Source organism: Kryptolebias marmoratus, linkage group LG13 (genome assembly GCF_001649575.2).
Source record: "Kryptolebias marmoratus isolate JLee-2015 linkage group LG13, ASM164957v2, whole genome shotgun sequence".
Taxonomy (NCBI): domain Eukaryota; kingdom Metazoa; phylum Chordata; class Actinopteri; order Cyprinodontiformes; family Rivulidae; genus Kryptolebias; species Kryptolebias marmoratus.
The window spans coordinates 18,030,087-18,056,696 of record NC_051442.1 but is presented as its reverse complement, the minus strand read 5'-3'; the positions used below and the strand labels follow the sequence as shown (position 1 = coordinate 18,056,696).

The window sequence follows — 26,610 nt, the reverse complement described above, 5'->3', positions numbered from 1 at the left end:
ATATATATATATATATATATATATATATATATATATATATATATATATATATATATATATAAACATACTTTTTTACTCTGTTTTGTTTGATTCACATTCAGACAGAGATCCACCATGATTTTAACACGCCAACGATCCAAGCTTCACTTTCTTCACTTTTCTCTCCACAGATGAATCCTGTCAGACTAGCGAGCTCGCAGCTAACAGCGTTCGGAATGAGTTGGACTGAAGTATGCTGGTGTAGATTCTCAGTCATCCAGGAAATGGCAAATCCAAAAGGTTTTAAAAACACAAAGCAACTGGACTTCTATTCTGTAGTTGAAAACCTATTAATGAGAAGCGAAATGTCTTCAACTACAGAAAAGAACCACAAAATTAAAATTAAAATCAGAACATAGTTCATACAGTTATCTGATTGGCAGAAGCGATAGGATGTTTCTTTTTAAATCAAAACATGAGCATTCCCACTTTAAAAGGTGAAGATGCAGTCGCTCCACTTGGTCTACTGATTGGGTGCTTATGTGTCCAAAATTTCAAGGATTTTATTGTCAGTCCAGTCGACCTGGATAAACCATCGATCAAAACAATTTTTTTACAGTACGATCATGTCCGGGGACTGTAAAATCGGTAACATGCGAAACATCAGCTTTATTCCAGGAGTACTTCATCCTCCTCCTGTATTTCTCTCACACACAAGTTAAACAAGTCCTTGGAGACACCCTCCGCCTTGTGTAAGCAGTGACCTCTGACAATAAGTGACAGATTCTGACAAGCAGACGGGGCTACATGTAAAATCTGTCTCACTCATTTGCACACCTTCTCCCAAGAGAATAACCCAGGAGACTAAACATCATCCTGTCCTTGACTATGTGACATGTGCATAACACAGTTAACACACTGCACAACAATAACTGCTCGTTAAGTACACATTTAAAAGTGTTTAAAGGCAGCAAATTCACTTATAATCAACATCTCTCCTCTCCAGTGTGCTTCTGTCTTCTTTTAATCCTGTAGTTCTTACATTTTCCACCAGCATTAAATCGGTTTTCATCTTTTATTAGCCTGTGGAGCATTCATCAATGAAATAATCTTGAATTTTACCTTCTATTTTTTCCTGAAATACAACAGTTCTACACACAGACTGATTCTCAAGTTAGGCATAATTTGCAACAGCTGTCATGCAGAAACATTTGTTTATCTAAATATTCCCAGGCAACTCTCAGGTGAGCCCATTAATCATACACCTATTAACTTTTTATCATTTAGTGTGGTTTACACTCATCAGTGATAAATACATTATGCATATATTTTGCCTTTTATCCCTTTACCTACTCATTTGCTTTCTCAAATGCTCTCCAAAGAATCATTAATAGTAATAAAAAATATCTAAACCCCAATTTCTCATAAGGAGGAAAAGGTTTTACATTTTGATGATCTTCAGTTTTTAACTAATTTTATCCCAGCGGTGTGTAACGGTGCACGCAAGTCACAGATTCAGTACATACCCTGGTTTTAGACTCATGATTCATTATGGGTTCAGAATAACAACAACAGAATCAAATGCCTTTTTTTTTGTACAGATAATACCCCTTCCAAGAGAAAGAAAAAGTACAGGAAGATCTAAGGTAAGGTGGCATGGTGGGGAAGTGGTTAAAGCTGTCGCATCCCAGTGACATGGTTGCATTATCGCCTCTGGGTGGAGTTTACGTGTTCTCCCTGTGCACGTGGGGGTTTACTTCGGTTTCCTTCCACAGATCAAAAACATGCATGTCAGGTTAAATGGTAGCTCTAAATTGTCCAGAGGTGTGAGTGAGAGGGTGATTGGCTGTTTGTCTCTATGTGGCCCTTTGATGGACTTGTAACCTGTCCAGGGTGTCCCCCACCTCTGTCTCAGTGACTAGACGAATACATGGATCTCAATGTAGGATTCATCAACTTATAGGTTTGCGTTTAGAAAGACATATTATACTGCCTTTTTCATCCAATCTTAACCGTAAACAGTGTCCTAAAGGCCATGTATCAAACAAAAAGTCTGCCAAACTCAAGAAAGAACTCTCTCTGTTGGGCTCAGAAAATGTTCCGAAAATGACTAAAACAAAACAAAAAAAAAACTGAGGAATGTTCACTTCAGTTAATTTGACCTTGGCTTGATGCAAAATAAAAAGCAATACAGTACTGTATGTTGTGAAAGTACAAAAATAATAAAATGTGAAGAACTCTCAGCAACTAGAGGTTAGTGTGGGAAAATTACTCTTGATATCAAGGTTTATGACTCTATACACAAACTACCTACACAATAGGTTTCAATACACACAAGTATATGACAAAAATGCTTGACATATGGTGACGTGAAACCATTTTCTTTACCTGCTTTTTCCTTTTTTGCACCATGGGGGAGCTGGTGCCTATCTGCAGGGGTCATTATACACCCTGGACAGGTTGCAAGTCGATCACAGGAACACACAAAGACAAACAACTATTTACATGCTCACCCACACTGAGGGACAATTTAGAGTTACCAATTAACCAAATGTGCATAGGTAATATAATAGTTTATTAATTAATTAATGCAAATACATATAATATTGCTTAAGTACAAAGGTGCTCTAATATATATACATATATAACAAAAACTAAATTTTGCTGCTCAAATTAAAATTCATAGAAAATAAAAAAGAGAAAATAAAAACATTTAAATTGCCAAACCCATTTGAAATGTGTCATTTATGAATACCTAAACAAATTGAAAAGCGGGATTGTGAGTTTGACAGATGTCGGTTCAGATGTGGGAATTATTTTTACACATGGTCACCTCCAGCTGCATGTGTAACCAACTGTTTCACATAAAAGTGCAACACTTTCATCAGGCTTGTTATTTAGAAATGTCATAAATACTGCATAATTACTGAGAGAATTTATTGCATTTGAAGAAGATTTAGTTTTGCCCACTTTTGTACGGTAAAATCTGGGGAGAAAAAAAAAATGATTCTATTAATCTAAAATACCTTTAGATTCGAAGTGGCTTCAGGAGTTAAATATTTACAGTTTTCTGCTGTAACTCCACTGTAATTCTAAATTTATTACATTTATATCATCACATTATGCATAAAAAATGTAAATGTGGGGGAAAGAGATGGCACAGCTATAATTAATAGAGTTTCAACTCTTAATCATTCTAAATAATATGGTGATAAGTTTCTCAGCTGACTGATCAAGAAACTCAGAGCCTTAAAGGCCTGATTACAGTATTTTATCTGTTAAAAAAGTAATAAATAAACTGATGAAAGGAGGTTAACAAATGTAAAAAAGTGGGATTAGCACATTTTTAAAGACATAAACTAATATCATACAATTTCTAATAAAGTTAATATCTATCTATCTATCTATCTATCTATCTATCTATCTATCTATCTATCTATCTATCTATCTATCTATCTATCTATCTATCTATCTATCTATCTATCTATCTATCTATCTATCTATCTATCTATCTATCTATCTATCTATCTATCTATCTATCTATCTATCTATCTGTACAGATATTGGTTTTGGGGTCATGCTTTGGTACAACAAGAAAAGGAAGCAGATGCAGAATGCTATTTTTTAATTACTTCTAAATAGATAATAACCTGTTGTTAACCTGTCCGTTTGGTTAGAAATAACAAACTGAGACCGTTCAAAGAACTTATACAAACAGTATATGTGTGTCCATCTATTTCCTAAAGTACTGAAGTCTTTGAGAACAATTAAAACAAATTTGTATGAAGTTAGATCCACTTCAGCCATTTTTTTTCCTCACAAGACAGTTAGCAGAAACCAGCAGAAATTAAACTTGATCTCTAATGTTAGCTAAACACAGCCTAGTTACATGAGAGGACCTGATGCTCCATAATGCGATGTGACGTTTCCTGAACAGACTTTGTTTGTTGAGCAGAATCTGTCACACAAAAGCATCAACATTAACATAAAAGCAACTCCCCCCACACACATCGCCAATATATATATATATATATATATATATATATATATATATATATATTTCACTCAGTGAGCAATTGAAAGCCTACTTTTTGAGCTGATTCTAAACAATCTGCAGATTTATCTTGTTACTAAAAATAACAGTAGCATAAAAAACAAAACCTACCATCACTAACTTTTTAATTAGTCCTGTCTCGCTCGTAAATCTCAACAGGAGTGCACTTGTGAAAACATGATCTTGCCAAGAGTGTTCCCAGAAGAGTTAAAGAAATTAAGAGTTCGAAAATCTTAAATATATTGTAACACTGCAATGTGTTTCAAAAAAAAAATTTAAAGCAGCTTTAGAATGCGCTCCATTATTGATACATACTTGTTTCAATTAATAAAACCCTTAACAATAAACTTTATGTATTGTATTGTATTGTATTTCTATTGGAAGAAGAAAGCATCTTTGTCAATGAAAGTAAATTTATGAAATGACTTAATAATAAATCACCTGAAATATATGAATAACCTAGTATGAAATAAAACCTGAAAAAAGAAATACCAGATCCAGAAAATAAATGAGACTGTAATCTTTGTTAGCATCTTGGATTACATTAGGAGCTCCACTTTTGCCCACTTATCAGAATTAACCTATTAAAAGAAATGGAGACGAATATTAAACAAATGAGTAAAGCAATATTGTGAGAAATCTTTGTGATACCTATAATTTCTTTCTCTGCTTGATGTAAAGTTTCAAAGTTGCATAAAAAACAATCATAAGGACAGAACAGGACAGAACGTTTTCGGAGCAAAGAACCCTTCACACATCAGACTCACCATCTTCAGTGGGCACATAAATGTTGAGGTAAAGGCAATCCTCGCTCTGGTTCTGAACATAGGTTGCCGCAGCATCCAGGTTGTCTGTGAACCACACTGGCAGCATGATCTCAGGTAAGACCCCGTGCACACTCTGGGGACACACAGGTGCAAACTGGGTCGCATTGCGTATCTCCTGCCAGGAGCCTGGGGCTTCAGGGGGCTGGAAGCGCCGCTCGCCGATGGGTGCGGTGGCGTACGGCACACCTAAGTACTGTTCCACTGGGCCTAAGATCTCATTGTTCAGCTCCTTCCTGATGCCACGGACTTTTCCGTAGCCAGTGGAGACTATAGGGTGTTTCAGGTCGACCCGCTGAGACGACGAGAGAGTCAGCTGAAGCAGCAGTCCCAGGAGCCACATCAGACAGGGATTAGCAGCCTGCTGTGAAGTATTCTGGCGCTTCCCACCACAGCCTTGGAGGCCGGCAGCATTGAAAGGAAAAAGGAACATTTCCAAAGTAAATCACAGGGACTCGAGCTAGGAGCAGACAGGGATCAAAACCCCAGGGGGTTATGAGGAAACGACAAAGGCAAAAGGAGGAACGGTGAAGGGGGTCCAGTTTTTAGTGCTTCTAAGATGACATGGTGCGGTGGAGAGACAGGTAGCATTCTCAGTTTGACTCTGTAGTTTCATCCGTACTGTTCTTTAAAACTCTGATTGGGTCCAGCGCCGCAGTCAGGACTCCAATTAAACCTGAAAGACACAGACAAGACACGGGGTTCAGTAAGCGTTTGTGAACAGATTTACTCTGAGAAATGTGTTTTAAAAAGGCACAAGGAGATCAAAAGGGTAAATTAACTTGACCCAAAATGGAGGGTGTGCTATAGCTTAGCGGATTGCATGGATATGGACGTATAAAACAGTCTGCCTTTCAGCATGTAATATTTATGTCACATTCCTTTTTTGTGGCCACATCATTTTTTTTTCTATTTACTCAACTTTTCTGGAAACAAAATTGTAATTCCTGGCACAACTGAAGGTTTCATTTTATTGATGCTCGTCAGGAAAACTTTGTTGTAAATGTTTCCATTGAGAATTAACACCTTATAAAGATGCAGTGTTTGACAGCACTTGTTTTTTAAGCGACATCTGAATTTGTATTAACTTCTGCTTTGGCTGTAAGCAGGCCCTTGCTTTGCAGAGAATTATGTTAATCAAATCTGCAAAAGTAGTTTGACTGAATCTCCTCACAGCATGTAAGAGGCAAACACACAGCTGTTTAGAGTCAATGCTTTAAAACCCCTTAAGGTATTATGAGGTACAAACTACAAAAAAAACCAACAACATTTCACAGTTATGATTTACTGTAATAACTCCTAATTTAGCAAGTTTCTGTCGGCCTTGGTTGCATAAAGGTCACTTGGAGTCCAAAGGAGAACTTTATCAATGATTCTGGCCTAATGTGGCACATTTTGAATAAATATAAGACTTGTACCACAACAATTGTAATCAGCCCACTGAGAAGAAAAATGAACGAGCTTGTGTTGCAACATTTTCAGACGTGAACAAACAAAAAAAACCCTTAACTGTCCCCATCATCCTGTCCAGCAATCCACACCGTGTCAGAGTTCACCTTTCCTTCTCAACTCAGTTCAGTTGCCTCTTGCTTCCACATCATTACAGATGAATGGGCTGAGCTTATCTCGGCCTGGCTTTGGAAGACACAGGCGTTTAGGTGTGATAAAAGCTCTGTGTGGTGGCAGCTGTTGGATAAATGCCATCTCATCCCTCCAACCTCGACCCTGCTGTTTCCACAACTCCACTTCAAGGAAGCCAGCGCAAGGAATCGCACTTAAAACGAGCAGGAAGGTGGTGTGCAGCGTCTGAGTCATGCTCTGCTTCTTCAAAACAAACAGAACAAATTCTGGGATTTTTTTTCTTTAATTCAACAAATTCCTGTTAATAAATAATATTTTAAATGTCTATGCAATTATGGTAAAGGTAGGGCATTTTCAATCCTCACAGGAAAAAAACCCCAACTGTGTTTACATATGCAGTCATGTTGAAAAATGAAAAGAATAAATTGTTTAATTTTGATTTTACAGTGCACCACATGACTGTGTAGTCTAGTTGAAATCATTCAATGTCAGAAGGTAAACTGCAAAGATAAGCCAATAAGGTATAACCTTTCAAAATAAACTCTGAAGCATTTCATGATTCTCAAAATCTTGTCGCATTTAGGATGCTTCCATATTTATTGCATTGATTCTCTTCTTTCTAATTAAAACCTGTCGTTGCCATTACTCAGAATGTAACTCGATAATTAGTAGTTCAGTCAGTGATTTGGGTTACCTGTGATAGTATAAGTTGGTGAAAACTGAAAATAAGAAGGAAATAACACCACATCATCTCAGTAACGTCACACAGTTTCATGCTACTTGTGGTGGTTTCATGCGGAACAGGCGTCACTGTTGCTTTCCTTTCTTATCCATCTTGTTGAAGTTGTGTATCAGTGGTATTATTCTTGGCATATTTACTGCATGAATACAACATTGTTCCCAATGGCATGTGGTTGCTGTTGTGTACTTATTGTATTTCTGGAGTGAATATGGAATTGTAAGAGTACCAATAATGTCAACACTTGGTTTTTTTTATTATTATCTGGTACCAGTTGTGTACTGTGTCTGGTCACACGATGTGCACCTATATTCTATTTTATTCCACAAACCTGGAAAGAACTGATGTGCAAGTTGCTGTTGTGGGTTTGGTTTAGACTTTCCTTGAAGGCAAGGAGAACAAAGTATCAGACTGAGATCTGCCAGAATGGAGCAACAGAGAGCACTAGGTAGAAGAAGACCCAGAAGATGGTGGGTCTAACACCGTGGATAGATGCTGTCAGAAAACTCTTTTTTGACCATTGCCACAGGATCATGGAAGAACTGCGACAAGAAGATGCTGGTAAACACCGCAGAACAAAGAACAAAATGCTACACCAATGGAAACAAAATGAATACACCACAACAATATAGTATACACCATGCTTACTCTGCAATACTCTGTGACTTTCAGAACCTTCAGCCAAACACATACGCAATATATGCAACAAGAAAGCATTGTGAATGTTACAAGTTGTAGCTTATTACAACATATGCTTCAATGTCTTTACATTTTGATCCACGTAAAAAGGAATTTTAAAACACACCAGCAGATGTGGTTAAATACAAAACAGTGCTACGGCATCAATTAAAGGCACAGAAGTGGTCAGATGTGACATTTGATAAATCTTTACACTGGAACTAAAAAGGCTGCTAATTCATTTGAAGAAGCTGCTAGTCTGATTTCTCACAGCTACCTGAACAGTCACAATGATTTATGCAAATTGTTTGACATATGCTTCTCTGAGACTTTGTTCTATCAAATCAGTGGATACTAAGCTTTAACATCATCAGAGAGGTGAGTTTTGTGAACTTCAGACTCTAAAAAATGAGTTTCGAAAACAAAGAAAAATGTTGCTAAAAGGGAACAGAAAAGGGATAAAAAAAAGCTGACAAGTACGAATGCAATTAGTTAAACATGTAATTCAGAGAGAAGCCTGCACAGTTTTATTTAGTGCTGGTCATATTAAAAGAAAAGAAAAGAAAAAGGTAGATGGACTAAAATTCTTTAAGTTAGTGAGTGAGTGTTTACTCAGAATATTGCATACAGTAAAGACCAGGAAATCAGACAAATAGTTTTGAATTTCAGAATAGCTGCTGTTTCTGTAGATTGGCTGCATTTGTGTACACATTTTAATTTCAGAGGAAGCCATATGTGTTTGTATTCTGCTGGTACATGTGCATGAACATATGGCACACGCCCAAGGTCAGAGCACCTTTAGTATGCACAGCGAGATGCTCACGGAGGTGTGTCCTTTCGGGCTAGGATAGCATAGGTGGGTCAAATGTTCTTAGCCTGTCAGATTGCTTTCTGTATCTCTTGCCTTCTTGAATGCACAAGCAATGATGCACACACACGTGCACCCGCATATATACGTGAAGTCCAATGAAGCATCAAATGTTGCATGTCAGTAGAGCCTTCACGGTGAGCACAAATGGGTCTGCTCTCAACCTCTCACATGTGCCTCGCAAATGGTCGTACCTTAACATCCCTAACATCTGTTCGTGTCAGCCATCCGTGAGCTGAAAAGGCACCGAACGCGCATCTACGCACAACAAAACGGAGTAAACTGACACAAAAATCACCGGGCTGTTGTAAACTGTTTTCTTTTCTGTTTTATTTAATAGACATTCCCATCAACTGTGGCTGCTGGAGAAAGTGATGCCGCCTCATCAGTGGAGCAACCCTAGGGTCGCTTAAAAGGAAAGGGTCAGAGAGGTTTTTGAACTAACAGAAAGTCCTCCCATTGAAGTTTCAAGTTGCTTTGTTTCCACTTCAACTGCAAAAACTGCTGAATATAGACTAGTTCAGCTGTCAAGACTTTGGTGGGTGAGTCTGCATCTGTAACAGAGATAGTTGAGTAAAACTGGAAAATCCCTGCAAGATTACATATTCTCTTGAAAATGACAATTAATTAAAACAGTAATCCATTATCTAATCCCTGCAAACTGCTATCTGTTGTAAGACATATGGTTTTGCACAAAAATAAACAACATTAATATAAAGTTGGACTTCTGGTTACCAACCATGACACAGTATCTAGTAATGTGTCATTTTGGCAGAACACCTCCGGCTGCTGGAAATACCAGAAGAACAGTTTGTATTTCACTGCCAGATGTTTCTAGGTCTACCTGTCTGTCTGTCTGCATATATGTCGAAAGATTTAATCAGCACCACAGTGTTGAAAAACAAGACAACTCTAACACAAAATCTTATTGCTTTTGTAAAGGATTCAAATATATGTTTTACAGTTGCACATTGCCAATTTAACTACATATCTATATTTTGAATATATCAAACGTAAACTTTCTTTTTTGATAATTAAACTGATTACTCATGTACTAAGGTAGTAAAGTCTAATGAGTCAGAACTTAAATGTGTTGACGGGTGTTTAGCTGGTGTGAACTCACTCCAAGGAGCTCTCTCGCTTTTCCTTTTACTGACTGGCATCTGTGAGCGTTAGCAGCATGTTATTACCTCTTTGAGATTTTGGTAAATTGCTGTGGCAGCCCAGCCCAGCATATTTCTAGATGCTCAGTTGATTCTGCCTGTAGCAGACGGTGAAGCACTGAACAATTTGGAAAGCTCAGTTGCTCATGAGCAGGGCTTTATGAAACAGTTCTAAAGATGAGAGGCTCAAACACTCAGGCTAACCTATTTCTTAGCTTGTACAATGCTTATTTAAAATTCTGGCATAATTTAAAGAAAAAAAAACATGTTCTTTAAATGTTTTGCTACATGTAGTTGTTTTAATATTGAGCTTGTGCAGCAATGTTATTTCTGCCATAGTGGATGGTAGACCAGTGTGTATTCCATATAGATACGTGCATTTAGCATAAACCAGTACACATAGTTGGTTATGTAGCTTTTATTCTCAAAATCCATCGTAAGAATGACACGCTTGCACTAAAGATTGAGTTTTGAGGTTGGAACCTGGAACTAGCCCACTGTGCCTCACACCAAACCTCCACACACAAATCAGTCATCAAACCCCGTAGAGCTCTCAGAGCAGCTGCCAAGCCCTTTGGAAGCTGTGAAAGATGTGTGGAGATACATTTGGTGAGTAGCCGGGCCCAGACTAGAGTCTGATTTGGGCTGCGGGACAATCCGAATTGCAAGGGTCATCTATTGTCAGAAAGAGTTAGAAAGACAAGATACCCAGGTGATGGGAAAAGCGAAAGACAGGAGGGTGGACAGACCATGACTGAAATCTTACCTCCTCTAGATTAGGGTTTCCAAATGGCAGACTGTGGTCCAAATCAGAACCCCAATGAAATCTTAGCTCATCCCAAATTGGTTGTTAAATTTCAGTAGAATATATATATATATTACACAAGCTTTGGTTTTATTTGCACACGTTTCTCCACATTTACAGTAACTAATTTTTGGTGCTGCAGATTTCTAGCATTCACGTTAATTCGTTTGTACAGCCTGCAGTTTTGCTCTGCTTCCCTCTCCATTACTCTCTCCCTCTGCAGACAGAAGCCGCCAGAGAGAGGTAAAAGCCTGGAAGAAACAAAACAAAACAAAACAAAAAAGAAACCCTCACAATATTGTGAGTGAAGAAAATTTACAAAGCAATCTCAAAAAGAGAATTCAGAGATATTTCGAAGACTTGATAAAAAAAAAAAATGGATCTTGCTCAATTTAAATTAAAGACCACTGCTCTGGATAGTCAAGTTATCTTCTTTGTTGTTATTTTAAATCTTTAGTGTTTAATATTGCAGCTTTATAAATAAATCTTGACTTTACGTTAATGGCAAAATGGTGCACTTCTAGTTTAAGCTGCTTAATAAGGCTGGAAAAATTGAAATGTTTGTGTGCAAAAATAATCAATTTTAGTTCCCCATATTGAACTGGTAAAAAACAAAAAATAGAGCTTTTAAAATTTTATGGGCAAACACAAGGCAGAAACACTTTTATGTGCGTCAGAGTTCGAACGTTTAAAACCAGCTGTATACTTTTTCCTCCTTTAAGAGGAGAAGGAAATGCTCTTTTTAGCAGGTATAGGGATGATAATTTATGCTGTTTTGATTAAAGGAGATGATTGGAAGCTTTAATGTTCCCTGATTTTTTTTTTTATGGAACAGGAAAGATGAAAAGGTTGTCTAGTTGATGAAGTGAAAGGCTAGCAGATTAGACTTGTTGGGTCGTGTATGCAGGCTTAGCAGGATGATTTTCTTTTCTTTTCACACTAAACACTGAATGTATCCAGAATCTGCCCCAGTGCCTCTCTGTATAGCCTGCCAAGGTCTGCTCGTTGATTCAGGAAATGCTGCTTCCACTCTTGGAAAGTGCAGCACGATAAAGTCAATTTGCTCAAAGGCTACTGCAAGAAAATCCTGTCCGTCTCCAATGCAAACTGTAACAAATATATGATGCGGTGACAGTGCTGAGGCGACGGGACTGGTCTGAGCCAGTTCTTGTCACTTAGGTTCACGGGTGATTCATCTGCTCGGAGAGACTCATGCTATCTCAAATTAAAACAATTCTGCACAGCCAACGTGTAATTTTAGTTCACAGGATCTGAATCTGCTCAGTAAAAATAACATCAGTAAATGTCAAATGGATTTGAAATGGTTTGGTGATTAGATGAACATTTTTTCCAATCGTGATGTCATAAAATTATTTGCATTTTCAAAGTGTGAAAGTACTCGCTTTTCTGTTGTACTTTGGGGGAGGGGTGGGGGGTGGAATGGGACAAGAATGAATAAAAAACACAAATCAAGATAAAAACTAACATGCAAAGGCTGTCAAAAAGTACTTCAAAAGGATAAAAGGTGTCCTAAACATACCTAAGTCATTCAAAAACAGATAATAGCTAGCCACCTAATGCCTTTAAGTGTTTCACCATAAAGCAGTGATGGTCTGTTCATCATGATGTAGAGATCCTCTCCTGCGTACATTAAAATTGATATTCTGCTCAGGTATTTTTAGAGCCTGATGTCTTTGATATTTGAAACAGGTTGATTCATTGTTCCCCACAGGATCATTCCGAATGATCTTCATGAACCGTCATAATTGTGATCAAGTAGTTTTTTTAAAAGCTACTGTGTAATTTCCCCTACATTCTAATGTCCATTACTGCTAATGAGCTAATAAATGTACAGAGAACAAAGAAGACTGGAGTGACTACTTCTGTTCTTACTAACTGTTTAAAGAAACAGTTCAAATTTTTTCGATGTGAAGTTTTGGAGAGAAGTTGTGACTAATTAATATCTTACCTGTTGTAGACAGCTCATTGCTGCTGTCCTACAATAATTCCAATCTCAAACATTTCACAGTAGTTCATATAAAAAGTATTTTATAATCTTTTACTCTGTATCAGTTTTCCTTTACACTGTTATTTTGTCAGAAATATCCTGCTGGAGGAGCCCCAGGCTGTATCAAAAGGTGCAGCTAGATGATGCTGCTGTTGTTTGTGCTTGTAAATAACCACAGTATTCTATGTAGATAACTGTGTAATGCAGTATACAATACTGTTTGCATAAATCGCTATTGGATTTTGAGATTGGAGGTGTTTTTTTAAAGAGACAAATAATCTACAGTCACTGCTGCAGATAGGCACCAGCTCTCTACGACCAAAAAAGGAGAAGTGAGTAAAGAAAATGGATGGGTGGATGTTCTTGGATTCACTTGGACTAGCCATTGGCTCATCAACCTAGTCAGAATTAGAGTCTATTTCTCAAAACTGAGGTGGTTTGAAGAACTACTTATAATAGGTAAGAAATTAATTATTCAAAACCTTTCTGCTTCAATAAATCAGAGCCCCACTTCAATACATCTGAACTATCCCTTTAATAGCACGTCACAAAAACACATCCCCACTTACAGCTCATGTGAGTCCCTGTGTCTAAAGCTTTTATGTCTAATCTTTCTGGGAAAAAATTGGTTCCAGAAAGCAACATTTGAGGAAACATTTTTCTGAAATATTTTGGGTTCCAAGTGCTTGGCATGAAATGAATTCTTCTGGCTGAAGAACACTGATGCACTCACCCCTTTTCCCTTTTTTAATAAAATAAGCTGTTTAGTTTTCCAAGAGTAGTTCAGTCAGATTCAATCAGATATCATGGGCACTCCATCGGACACTGGCTCCATCTTCAACACACTGCCTCCATGAAACCACAAGGAAACGCCTCTTTAAAGTATTGCAATTAACTCAAGAAATGACTCTGCATTTCAAAGGGAATACAGCCTGTCTGGACAGGCTCTAATCATACAGCACAGGCCAAGCTCAATTTAAATCTAAGGTCAAAACAAAATAAATTTTATTAGTTTTCTCCCCTACACTGACTCGCGACATTAAAACAGAAACGAAGGCCAAAAAAAAATGTCCACCAGTGATCAAGTTGAGGTTAATTAAGGTGGTCTTAATGAAGCATCAGTGGAAGTTATAAAAGCAGCAGCAGGGATCATAAAGCTGCAGGCACCAGTAGCAGACAGGAAATGTTAAGACAAGAGACTCTTTGTCACTGCTGCACCAGTAAATCAATACGTTGCTGTTGGTAAATGCTGCTTTTTCCCCATTTAATGCCCGTGGATAACATGGAAACACCTTTATCTGTTCCCTCTCCACACCAACACTAAAACAAGATAAAGATATCTTGACAAAAAAAGCAGGAAACTTTAAGAAAAAAAATGGTCATGGGCAAACTTTGCTGCCTCCGGGGGGCTGTTGCTTTAAATTCATCCTTATTCTTAGCATTTTTTGGTAATTATAAGGAGAAGAATGTGTCATGATGACACCCGATAGAGTGCGCAGTCTGGTGACAGACTAATTAGCAGTAATCTAGGTGAAAAGCTAGCTGTGTTAGTGTGTTTAGAGGTGTCTGTGGGTGACGTGCACAATTTAAGGGAGCAGTCTGACAGCTGCCTGGCCTCATGCTTAAAGATAATTTTAAAACAGAACGGCACACAAAGTTGAACACAGAATGCAACGGTACCACAAAACCTGCGTCCACTACTGATGTGTAGTGGCTGCAAAATAAGTCTTAAGTGGTTTTAGCAGAAAACAGAAGACCGAGATGATGCAAAATATGTGTCTACTTTCCTCTAGTTTGTGAGAAAAACTGTGATGTTTCATCCGACAACCGCCCACTTTACTGTAGCATTTCCCAAAGATCCAGGGCGGATGCTGGAGAAGTCCCAGGCAACATGCTGTCAATGCGTGTCTCATGTTCTGGATGTGGGTGTGTTATGAGCATTTTTGTCTGACTAATTCATTACCGTCTGTGATAACCACATTATACTGACAAGCAAATCCCTCTCACTTCATTTCAATAATGTCTGAGTAGTAAGATGGCGAAGTAAAATGCCATACAAGCCAAATGAACAGAGCTGTTCACATAATCGTACGTGCAATTAAACAATAACGACATGAGCAAATTTTCTTAAATCTTTTTTTAACGTTATTAAAGAAGTGATGGGTGTGTACTGCATTAGACTAAGTAACTGTGTTGCCCAGTCTACGCTACTGTTTTTTTTCTTTGTTTATTCAAATAAAATGTTTGTTCAGATGACAAAAGTAAAAAAAAAAAAAAAAAGTTTCAAACATTTTGAAAATGAAATAACTTGCTGCCTTGCATGCCAAAGTTTGAAATAAAAACTTTAGACAATCTGTTAACTATCAGACTATGTGATGTGAGTGACATCAAATCCAAGCTATTCAATAATTATTTTCTAAGAATTTTTGCTAATCACTAGTTCATGAGATATCATGCTAAAAGACAACAAACAAATAAAGCACAATCTTGGCTTGGCGAAAAATTCTTCCCAAATGATTAGCTTTAAATGCAAAAAAAGCTAAAAAAGCTCAATATCTTGAGTCCACGCACATCCACCATAAACTGAGGTTTAAAAAAAAAAATCTAATTTTTTCTCACCAAAAATGTGATTTACATGGTAATGAAACATGCAGAGCGGCAGAAAATCTACATTATAAAATAATCCTAAATTGAATTGAATTGAACGTACAACAGTAAGGAAAACAATGAAGAACAATGAGAATCACTTGTCAGTGTGAAGCTGAAGTAGAAAGTTAGATGACAATATTGCACATTGTTTACGTATTGCACATTTTGTATATTGAGGTATATAGATTCTGCTGATATTACATGTGATCATTAAGAAAATAAAATAAAATAAAGTGACATATGTCCTACAGATGTGTTTGTTTCACAATAGGTAAGTTTCTCGCTGATTGTAAATCAAAAGTCAGTGCATGCGAGAGTTCAGTAAGATAATAGCTTTCGGGAAAAAGCTGTTCTCGAATCTGTTTGTTCTGGTTCTGTCACACCTGTAGTGCTTTTTCTGAGGGTAACAAGTCAAACAGGTCAGAACCTGGGTGGGAGCTGTCCTTGACGATATCCAAGAGGGAGGGGAGAGGGCAGCCAATGATCTTCTGAGCTGTTGTTAATAGTGTAGTTGAGCCTGTTGTGGCCATTTATGTTTAACCTTTTGTAAATCACAAGTTCTATCAATTTAATGTCTTAATTTGGGCAGTTAGAATATACTTTGGTTAGTTTTGGAATCACGATCTGTAATTAATTTTTATATTTGGAATTGTTTAGATTATTTTTGTAAATTTTGGACCCTCCCATTAGTGGGTGATTAAGAACACTGGTGGGTGTGGTGGGAGAGGCCTTTTGTTTGACAAGTGTCAGGTATGAAGACGGGAGGTTTTGTTAAATGATTTTTTGACCACTTTTGAGCTTATAGAATCGACCTAAGTTAACTTTCGTTTTCATCTAAATTATAAGAGAATTTTAGTTATTTTTTTATCCATATTTCTTTTTTGTTGCTGGAAATAAAATTTTTTTGAACAAGCAAGTTGGAAGTGCGTGCAGAATCAAACCACCTGTTACCACCCACGGCCTTATCTGGAAACAAGAAGGCCGCGACAGAGCCCTTAGAGGTTTTAAGCTAATACCACTAGCTACTTACCAGGTTCATTTAGGTAATGTTTAAAAGTAGGTTTCACATGTAAAGTATTTCCATGAGTTACATTTTAAAGTCTTGTTCTGTGTAGCTTGGTAACATGAGGAGTAAAGTTGATTTACCCTAAACAAACCAGAGAAGCAGATTTTCTTCTCTGTCAAATTTTATGCACAAGATTTAACTTACTAGTTCGGCATTTTTGCACATTTAAGGATAACTCCAGTAATAAATCTGTACACGGAGCTTTTGAGTGATTGTAAAAGTAACCAGGAAAAGGTTTTATGATCAAAAGGAAAAATGAGACAAATATGAGGACGTCTAGAAAAAAGCAAAGCATGAAGTTGGAAGTAGGAAAAAAGAGGTTGACTTTAAGGAGAAGGGAGTGGTTGATGAAAACAGAGAAATTGTCCAGGCTAAAACAGAAGTACGCATGAGAAAACAGGTTGCTGAATATAAAGTTCCTATTTTTTTAATTTCTTAAAGCTCTTTAATACTGACAATTCCTACACATAGCAGCTGCCATTACAAAATGGCAAAAACTATTATATATATATATATATATATATATATATATATATATATATTACTTTCTTTTTATTGTTTATTCTCCAAAACAATAAAGTCAAATATATATATATATTTAAAAATGTTAGACACAGATAGCAGTGGTGCCAATCTGACTGTACTCCATGAGCGCAGTTTAAATATCCCCCAACTATAAAATCAGCATCTTTATCACACATATGCTGGATGACATTTAAAATATATAGTTCTTTTCACTATTTTCTTATACATATTCCCGTAACCATTCTCCCTTAATGCTACCAAAACCATTTCCAAACCAATTCAGTCTTGGTTGTATCAAAGGAGAAGCTGCAAGGTTGTTGGCCATGATTTTATAAGCCACTGTCAAAAAGAAAATATCTGTTTCTAAGAAGCAATATCCTTGATTTATTTGAACAGTATCTAATCAACCTTTTTTTAAAATATGGTCTAATTTATCTCAGAATTTTATTGACTTTGGTAAATCAGCTTTATAGGGTTTTCTTTAATCGAAAGGGTTTTATTATTAAGATGGAGTAGAACGGCTGACAGATAAACAACTACGTGGGACTTTATTGATGGGTGGTGAGAGCAAAATCCCGTGTTCATAGATGGAACTGTATCAGATAAATATTGAATAATGAGACAAAGACATCAGTTCTGAAAGAAAAACTTAACAAGTGTTGAAAAACAACAAAAACTATACGAGTCCACGGTCTTATCAAATACGCCTGCTGAGTGAATTATCCTAATTATCCTGCCGCTGTGCAAGGTGGGCAATCGTGTAATTGCATATTTGTTTGTCTGTCTTTTAGCACGATATCTCATGAACCAGTGGATGGATTTAATAAAACTCAGAAAGAAATCAAAGGATGTATCTACACCTGATTAACTTTATGAGCCAACCTAGTTGAAAATGGCTGCCACAGCTATTCAACCTTATGAAACACAAAAAACAGCTACGACTAAGTCATTTTTATACATATTGAGGCAAAATGTGGTGTGACAATAGGTGAGAGTCATCCCCAACACATACTTCGAGTTCTAATTGATTGCACTGATATCTTTGTTAAAACATTAGCATGCAAGGCGGCGGGTCATATGAATTCTTTCAAAGAACGCTACTTTTTAGTTTGATATGTGTGCTGGCTTTACTGAGCTATTGCCGTATTCTGTGCTGTCACAGGAGGAAACATGTCCTTGAAAACTTCACATCAAACAGTCCAACGTCTAGACAGTCAAGGTTTGAAAAACACATACAAAAATGTGAAAAAATACATCTGAACGTAAAAGATATGACATGAACTGCACCGACAAACACAGAACATTAAGTATTTACTGTAAAGAAACAGTAACTATAGTGCATTTGCTTTTGTATCTGCTTTGGTGTTTGAGTGTTGGGGGTGGGGAATGACTGGACACAACATGAAACAACATTTTATTAAGAAATTTACAGAATCTATATGCAGCCGAGGGTAAATTTCATTTCATTTAGGACTTTTGTGTTATGTACCAGGAAGCTGTTGCATGTTTCTGTTAGTAAATTGCACCATAGCAGAGTAAAGGCAGGCATCAGTTGTAAGGAAGACATCCTGATATATTTGACTAAATTGTGTTTGTGGTAACGAGGCAGTGGGCCAAGCACTTCCAATGGGGGTGTGGGGCAGAGAAAACAACAACATAACACAACTTTTGTAATTCTTTTTAAGCAAATCTAACATGCACTGTTGGACAGAAATATGCCACATTACATAGTTTATGATTAACGTTAATTATATGATAGCCTGATATGACAGGTCGAGAGAAGAAATGCTTAAAAGTTTGTTGTCATGACATAAATTTGGGAAAACAAGTTATCTTGTTATCCCAATACAACAATGTTCATTTTCATGTAACACAACTTGTTTGCTCCAGATAACGAGTTATTATACTTCTTTATTTTGGCCTAGAAAAGCTCATTTTCTCATTATTACAACAAATAATTAAAAGCTCACAAATAAACAAGAGCGATCCTTCTTCATTAGTAATAAGGACGGTCACGTTGGCCACAGATTCAAGTTGAAAATGTCAGATAAGGAACATCCATTGGGGATCATTACCGCTATAGATCATCACCAAGGGTCTCAACAAGGACACTAAGTGATGAAACCGCTTGTAACACAAGACCTACTCATTATCGCACCGTAATAGTCTTATTACCTAGAGAAGAAAAGTTTATTTTTTAGATAATTTGTCATTATCTTGAGAAAACAGAGCTTGGTTGAAACAATAATTTGATTATCTTGAGATAACAGAATGGCCAATATGAGCCAGGATCACATCAAATTTATAGAAGGTACAAAAGTTCTCAGGTTCTCTAACAATTCAATTTAACTAGCTAAAAAACAAAACAAACAAACAACAATAAACCAGGTTGTCAGAAATTGAGATTAAATGAATGCCAGAGGACAGAAAATATAAAGTTTAAAACACCACATAAAGAATTTTATAACAATTTTCTCATTAATTGTACTGTAAAAAAAAAAATTCTAAAGTTTAACAATTATTTCTAAAATGATTAAAGATGTGCACCAGTTTAGATCTGTAACTGAGAACAATTTCAAACTCCAGCTTGTAATTTAATTTGCTCAAACTATTTTATCTAAGTTTCTGTTTTATGCAACCTCTTTTCATGTCTTAATTAGTGCATGATTTAGATGTCAGACGTTTTAATTTCATGACGTCAAACGTGTGTTAGTATGAGCCAGCGTGGATGCAAACAGGGAGAATCACGGCGTGATGCTTGTATGTAACAAACTTTACAGCAAATACAAAAATAGTTTCAGAACAAAGTTGCAGACGAAAGTTCAGATTTTCTAGATTGAGTATATTTGTTATGTTTTCAGAAAATATAATTGAACAGAAATTTAATTTCAAATGCTCTGTGTGCACAATGAGTTTCACAGACATTCATTCAATATGCTGATGAAAGAAATACTGACACAAGAGGTCGAAAGTGGCTACAGCCACTTTAATCTGATTAACTGCTGCTTATATGAACATTTGCATTAATGTCTGTAAAAGGTAAAATCAATATTAGGACAAAAAATATGAACTGGTCAAGTTCAGGAGGGCTGAGTATCTGTGTTTTACTGTAGAAACAGAACAAAACAGATTTAAGTAAAATCCAGACAGTCATCCAATAACTCTGTCCTTATAATCATCCTGACCAATGTTGTTTTCCATAAAATGCATTGGATGAGGAACTTCAACACTCAAGCACAAGAAGGCAATGAACCACCAAATTAAGTTCTGCACTCAATTACAACAGGGTCTTCAGAAGACCACCACACACAGATGTGATAAATATGCAGATGTGGTGAACAGTTTACTTTAAAAAATGTAAGCCGACAAGGCTTTAGGAGAATCTTCAGCCATGTGATTCACAAACAGAATGCAAAAACAGCTTTGTGCAACAGAGCTGTGAAACTGTTTGGATTGGAAGTAAATTGCACAAATTATTCATGAGCGGCAAATCAAATACAGAAGACTTTAAACAGGAGGAGATTTCCTGAAGAAACCCATTAATTGAGTTAAATTACACAGACGCAACATATAGGAGCTACCTGGAAAGTTATTAAGATGTAATCCTGCAAGCGGTCCACGGTTGGTTTGAGGAAGATTTTCTTTGATTGCAACCTTTATGACTTCTTGGTGCTTATGTGTTAGTTTTGTTAAAATCAAACCAAAAAACAGTGTGAACCTAAACTCAGTCTTTCTCATGGTGTATGTATTGAACCAACAAACTGAAGTGAAGTTCTGTGGAAAGGTTATGAACAGTAAATATCTTTCCTGTTGTAGATAACTCTGTGAATGACCTCAGTTTGGAGAAACGGGAGTTTATTTCTGACCAGACTAAGGAGCTAATGGCTAGTCCGAGCAGGGCCAAGCCCTACACTGCAGTCATGTCCATAAAATTATGTGGTGCTTTGCAACCGCAATTAGCTGCAAAGGCAGCTAGCTATAGCACTTGACTAACTATAGCACCTTGAGCTGGTTAACAATATCAGAGGCATGTCGCGATACACAATCAATTAATTGCAAGATAAATTAAAATGAGGTTGATCGGCGTTATTGTTTCTTCGTGTCTCTCTCTCTCTCTCTTTCTACTGAAGACACTGGATGAGAAAAGGCTCAACTCCGGTGCTCTCCACTGACCCCCCCACCCCCCCTTTCCTTAGCTGTAGCCAACCAAGGCGCATCATCTTGCACCTTGGCAGCGTTACCCCCCATGAGGAGTTAGCAAGCTAAAGAAACGCTGTTTGATATTTGGGGAAAAAATAAAATGGAATTGGTTTCAAGCTGCAAGTAACAGCAGCGGTGTGGGAGCACTTCTGATTTAAACCAAATGACCGAAGCGAACCGCTGAACCTCTGTGAGCCGGTATGTCGCATTTGTGCTTTTGTTAGTTTGCACTTTTTGTTTATAAAACTGGCAGTTTTGCCCGTCTTCTCTGTATAAAACTAAAGCATTTTACTTTTTGAAGAGCAGTTTAGTTTACAGACTTCATGATCTGTACTGTTTTGGTTGAATGTAGTTTTTATTTCCATTTTTTTTTTGTTGTACTTACTTTTTATTCACATGCATTCTTTGTTAATGGAGACAGAGAGTCCATTTTATTTTTGTTTTTGGTTGTTTTGTTTATTTTGTGTTCCAGTTCCAATGTTGTATTCTTCTGAAAGTCAAGTTCATTAATCTTTGAGAGGATGTACTTGCACTATTATGTTATTATCATTACATCAGTTTAAAATGGTCTCCAAACGATATTATTGTTTATCGCAAAAATGTCTGAGACAATTAATCACCCAGCAAAATTTGCTATTGTGACAGGCCTAAATATCAGTAATAACTTATTTAGAACTGTAAAACAAACAAAAAAAATGTAAACATGGGTTTTGGATCTGAAATTAAACATCCTAGCTTCACAATAACGTGAAATTTACAGCTTCAGATGATCATCCCACTCATGTTTGTTTTACTTGCTGCTTTCATAAAATGGCCAAATTCAAGTGAAGTGACCAAAGATCACTACTTTGACTGGTTAACCAACCCTCACTTCTACAGAAACCTGATTAGCTCATCAAGATTCAATTTCACTTTCAGAAGAAATTGATTTACTTGAGTTTGTTAACAAATGTAAACATGTTTAGAAATAAATTGTTTACCATATAAATTCAAATTAAGTACTTCATCAATGGCAACTGTTCAGGCCAACATCTAAGCCTGCTAATGGATTATTAGAAAATAGTTAATGAGGTTGTTAGGAGTTTGTGAGAAGTGCATGCAAATTCGTTCTTTTAAAAAAAAACAACATTTTTTTAATGAAAATATAGCCAAACAAGAACAGCTGTTTTTTTTTTTCAAAATTTATTTCTGTATTTATGGTTCTATTGTGTAAAATTAGGCTGATCTATTGTCAGAATTGGGCATTTGAGTGTAGTACTATATTAATAACATTACTTTTAGTATATCGATAAACATATCAACAGTCTGCTTTGGTTTCACGTATTTAAACGTTTTTCTGAAAGACTTGAAACACATAAGCCAAAAATACTGTAACATTTTAAAACCCCTGTTTGTTCAGGACAACTGCAATTTTTAGTTCCAGCAATGAACAACACATGGTGCAAGAAAATGTGGGACCTTACATTCGTTAGTTTAATTTCTGCTGGCTACAACATATACTGTATTCAGAAACATGTGCCCTGAGAGGCACAGTCATTAGTGTAGCTGTTACTGCAAATTCATTAATTGATTAATCCTAATTAGGGGCACAATGTCCTTCCTAAAAAAAATAAGAAGTGATTAGAACTAATCACGTATATCCTCTTGAATTCTCATATAAGTCCATGTCCAGTACTATCAAAAGCAATACATCTATTTATTAGACAGATGCTTTTAAAAGCCAATTTGGGATAATGATAGCACGTGTGATCTGATTATCAAAACAAATTAAAGTCAAAGTTTAAGTTATTGTTACGAGTCCCAGGACTGGTACCGCGGTAACAAAGTGATAAGTCTGAAAGAATACAGAAAAAGCGCAGCAGCAATGAACACACACGTGCGGCGTTTGTCATCCAATCTGCGTCTGAGGTGAGGGGCGGAGTGCCTCACCTATTGCAACCTGGCATTACACTCGTCCACGAACAAAGGTTACGCAGGCATGCTGCTCGCATTTATCAGTCCTTTCTCCCAAACAATTAAAATGAAATGCAAAGTCTATCAGAAAAAGTAGAAAATTCTCGTAATTTTGCAAAACAACAACAAAAAAAGTGGTCACACAATTATTTTGGGTGTACCACACTATGGTTATAAGTTATATTTAGTAGTTAAAGGTGAGAGAGGATAAATCAAACATTGAAAGTAAAGTTTGATTAGGATGGCTTGATTCATTTGATTTATACACTTACCAGCCACTTTATTAAACATGTCTTGCTAATACCAGGTTGACATACCAGCACATTCACAACAAGGCATAAAAATAATTCAAACAAATCACACACAGAAATGAACACAAACAAACTTATTTACATTGGAAAACAAACACCTTAACTATAGTGATGACTAACAAAGCATTCACCATGGCTCCCTAAAACCAACTCAACTTCAAGTATTATTTGCAAAAAATAAATAAATTATATATATATCAGTTTATTTCAAACAAGAAAACTGAGATGATGCATTTTAGATTGTTTGGAGAGAAAAACAAAAGCAAGAAAACAGATAATTTACAATAAAAATGAATGAAAAGGTTGACTGTAAGCCTGATTGATGTAACATTTTGAATAAAATGGTATTGTGAAAATGTAAAACTGTTAAATGAAATAAGATTGAATCCATATTATTTTATCTATTTCAGGGTTGGTTCTATTATAAATCCAATTTTTTGCATCTTAGGTCACTGCAATAATGTTTTCTTTATAAAAAACGTGTTCAAAAGAATAATTTTAATTTAATTTAAATTATAAAAAAAATGCACAGTGCACCTTCTTGCGACTTAGCTGTATCCATTACTTTCCCAAAATTCAATAAGTCAGGTACTTCTTTTAATAATTATTAAGTCAACTAACTAACTTTTAAAAAAACTTTTCTTTAACCACAAATGCTGGTTGCCATCATCATTTTGTGACCTAATGATCTTTATTTAAGTACATAGCATCTAAATGTTGATTCAGCTTGTGTCCTTGACTGCTGCTCTGTAACTGATGTGGTAATGCACTGTGGTCCAGCTGTGTTCTGAGTATCCAAACAAATGAATAATTTACAAGTGTTCCAAAAGTCTGGGATAACTAGAGTAGTTTGATAGCTGGTCTTGGAAACTCAGGACCATTTTCTGCTGAAAAGAAAGCAAAAGAGCTCTAAGTGTGTAAATGCAGCCACTCCTGCAATGTCACCAGGGGACCCCAGGAATAACTTAACAGCTTGTTTGTGTGAGCTTTTCTTCAAACGCTTCTTGTTCACAAATGGAAGCCTGGTTCCATTACTTGTCTCTTGGATTTTTATGCTTTTTAGAAAACAACAGGACAAACTGATAAAGCTAAAACAAAACACAGCTTAAGAAACTGGCAGTTAAGAGGTTCAGTGATCTGATCTCACAAAGTGGGATTGAAACTGAACTCATTGTGCTGACTGTGCAAGTAAAAAAAGTGGTATATTGAATTATTGTTAAGAGCATTTTGAGTAAAATACAACAACTATTTTGAATGACTTTCACAAAAACCAAACTTGCATTCAATCACATTCAAACATAAAAAGTGAAATTAAAATTAAAACATCACTTTTGTGTTATTTGTAATTACTGCCCTGCTCTTATTTAAAGACTTTTAATTAAATCTGCATTCCTTGAAGAAATGCATATTGCCCATCGCCTGGTTTGTCAAAGTTTTAGGCTCTTGCATAATCCTTTAGAGAGACATGTGTGATAGGGATGAGTGTCAGCTACCATCATGCTTAATTTTAACTCAATATATTTAAACTTGACTATATTGTAACTATTTTTGTGTTTTGTAAGGTCAATGAAATGTGACAGCCATCTTAAATCTTGTTGACTGCAAAAAGTCAATCACTTGACTGTACATGTAGTACATCCAATGATTACATTTTCAGACTTTTCATTAAAATCAGTCCAGTGGTTCATGAGATATTTTGCTAAAACACAGACAAACACAGACACAATAAATCACATTTCTGCTGCCTTTCTTGGCAGCAGGGGATAATCAACTACATACCACAGGTACAATATTTTCAAGTTTAAATTTGTGAACCATAGACTTAGTTTTAGCTGAAATGCTAATAAGTGGTCTCACTATATCAACAGCATATTTGGTTTGAAAATACAGGTCTCAGTCTCTTCTCAGGCAGCTGAGGAGTTGTTAGCTACAAATGCTGCACATGTTAACAGAGCAGCTAAAAAGGCTTCCATTGTTTTAATAAAGATGTAGGACCCTAGCTGCATCAAACATAATGATAAGATCCAATATAATTCTGAACATGGGACAACTACCCTTCCATCACAGTCAGCACATGACTCCCTTAAGGATGTATACTCAGTCTTTTGTTCTTTACACTGCTGACTGTACAGCCAAATTCTGCACAAACCAACTCAATTAACAATTGTGGGACTCATCTTATGGAGCTGAGGTGGATTAAGCTTGTGAGTTGATGGGAGACATCAGTCTATTTTGTGTCAACAAAACTAAAGAGCTGATTGTGGATTTTAGAATAGAGGCACCTGGACATCAGTGCTCCACCCTGTGTAGAGGGTCAACAGTACAAAACTTTGGGGAGTCCACTTCACTGATGACATGGATTGTAAAAACAACAAAAGCTCAGCAGAGGATGCATTTCTTCGGGAGACTGAAACATGAGAGAATTTTCCCCTTTATCCTCACCGTCATTTACTGGGATACTATTGTGAGCACTCTGACCACCTGCATCACTTCTTGATACGGCAACTGCCATGTGAATGACATGTAGACCCTGCAATGAGTGGTGAATATGGCTAAAAGTCATGGAGGTCTCACTGCCTCTTTAGAGTCCATTTTTGAAGAGAGATACAAGAAAAAAGTCTCTTTCACCTGGCCACACGCTGTTCAACCTCCTGCCATCTGGAAGATGATATCATTCAATAGTGTCATTGGTTCAAATGTCTCATATTGTTTATTCCCCAGAGCTTAAAACGATTACAGAACAGAGGGGGAAAAAAGCTTAAGAGAAGAATCTTTATTTGTTTCTTAAAAGCATTTTTAATGAGCAAATGCTCTTAGAGTTAAATTGTATAGAAAATGTATGACCTTATGGTGATCTTGTTAAACAAAAAGTGTTTTATATATAGAATGGTTTACTTGCTTGTTATTTTTCTTTTTTTAAAAACTTAACACAACTCTTTCTCCATTTTCCAAAACAGCAATAGGAACATTTCCCAGTAAAAAAAATAAAATATTAAATCTAGCACATTGTGGCAGAAGGCAATTTGGCATTTTAGAAAATTGTCCAATAGGAAGGAATCAGAAAAAAAAAATGACACCAACCAGGGCAAATATATTAAAAATGTACATTTGTTTTGATCTTTGGGAGTGTTTTACCACATGTTTCATATGTATAATTCATGAAAAATTTTCAGCCTATTTCACTATAAAACATGAACTACACGCAGC

At 36.3% G+C, this 26,610-nt stretch overlaps 1 protein-coding gene across 1 annotated transcript in view; it reads right to left on the bottom strand.

Moving 5' to 3' along the window:
* nlgn2b (neuroligin 2b) overlaps window positions 1–26,610 on the bottom strand; it is an 88,658-nt gene that overhangs the window by 49,301 nt on the left and 12,747 nt on the right. The window contains exon 2 of the mRNA XM_017412598.2: window positions 4,801–5,533. Within this exon, the coding sequence (XP_017268087.1) occupies window positions 4,801–5,290 (490 nt within the window). The 5' untranslated portion in view covers window positions 5,291–5,533. The remainder of the gene's footprint in view (window positions 1–4,800; window positions 5,534–26,610) is intronic.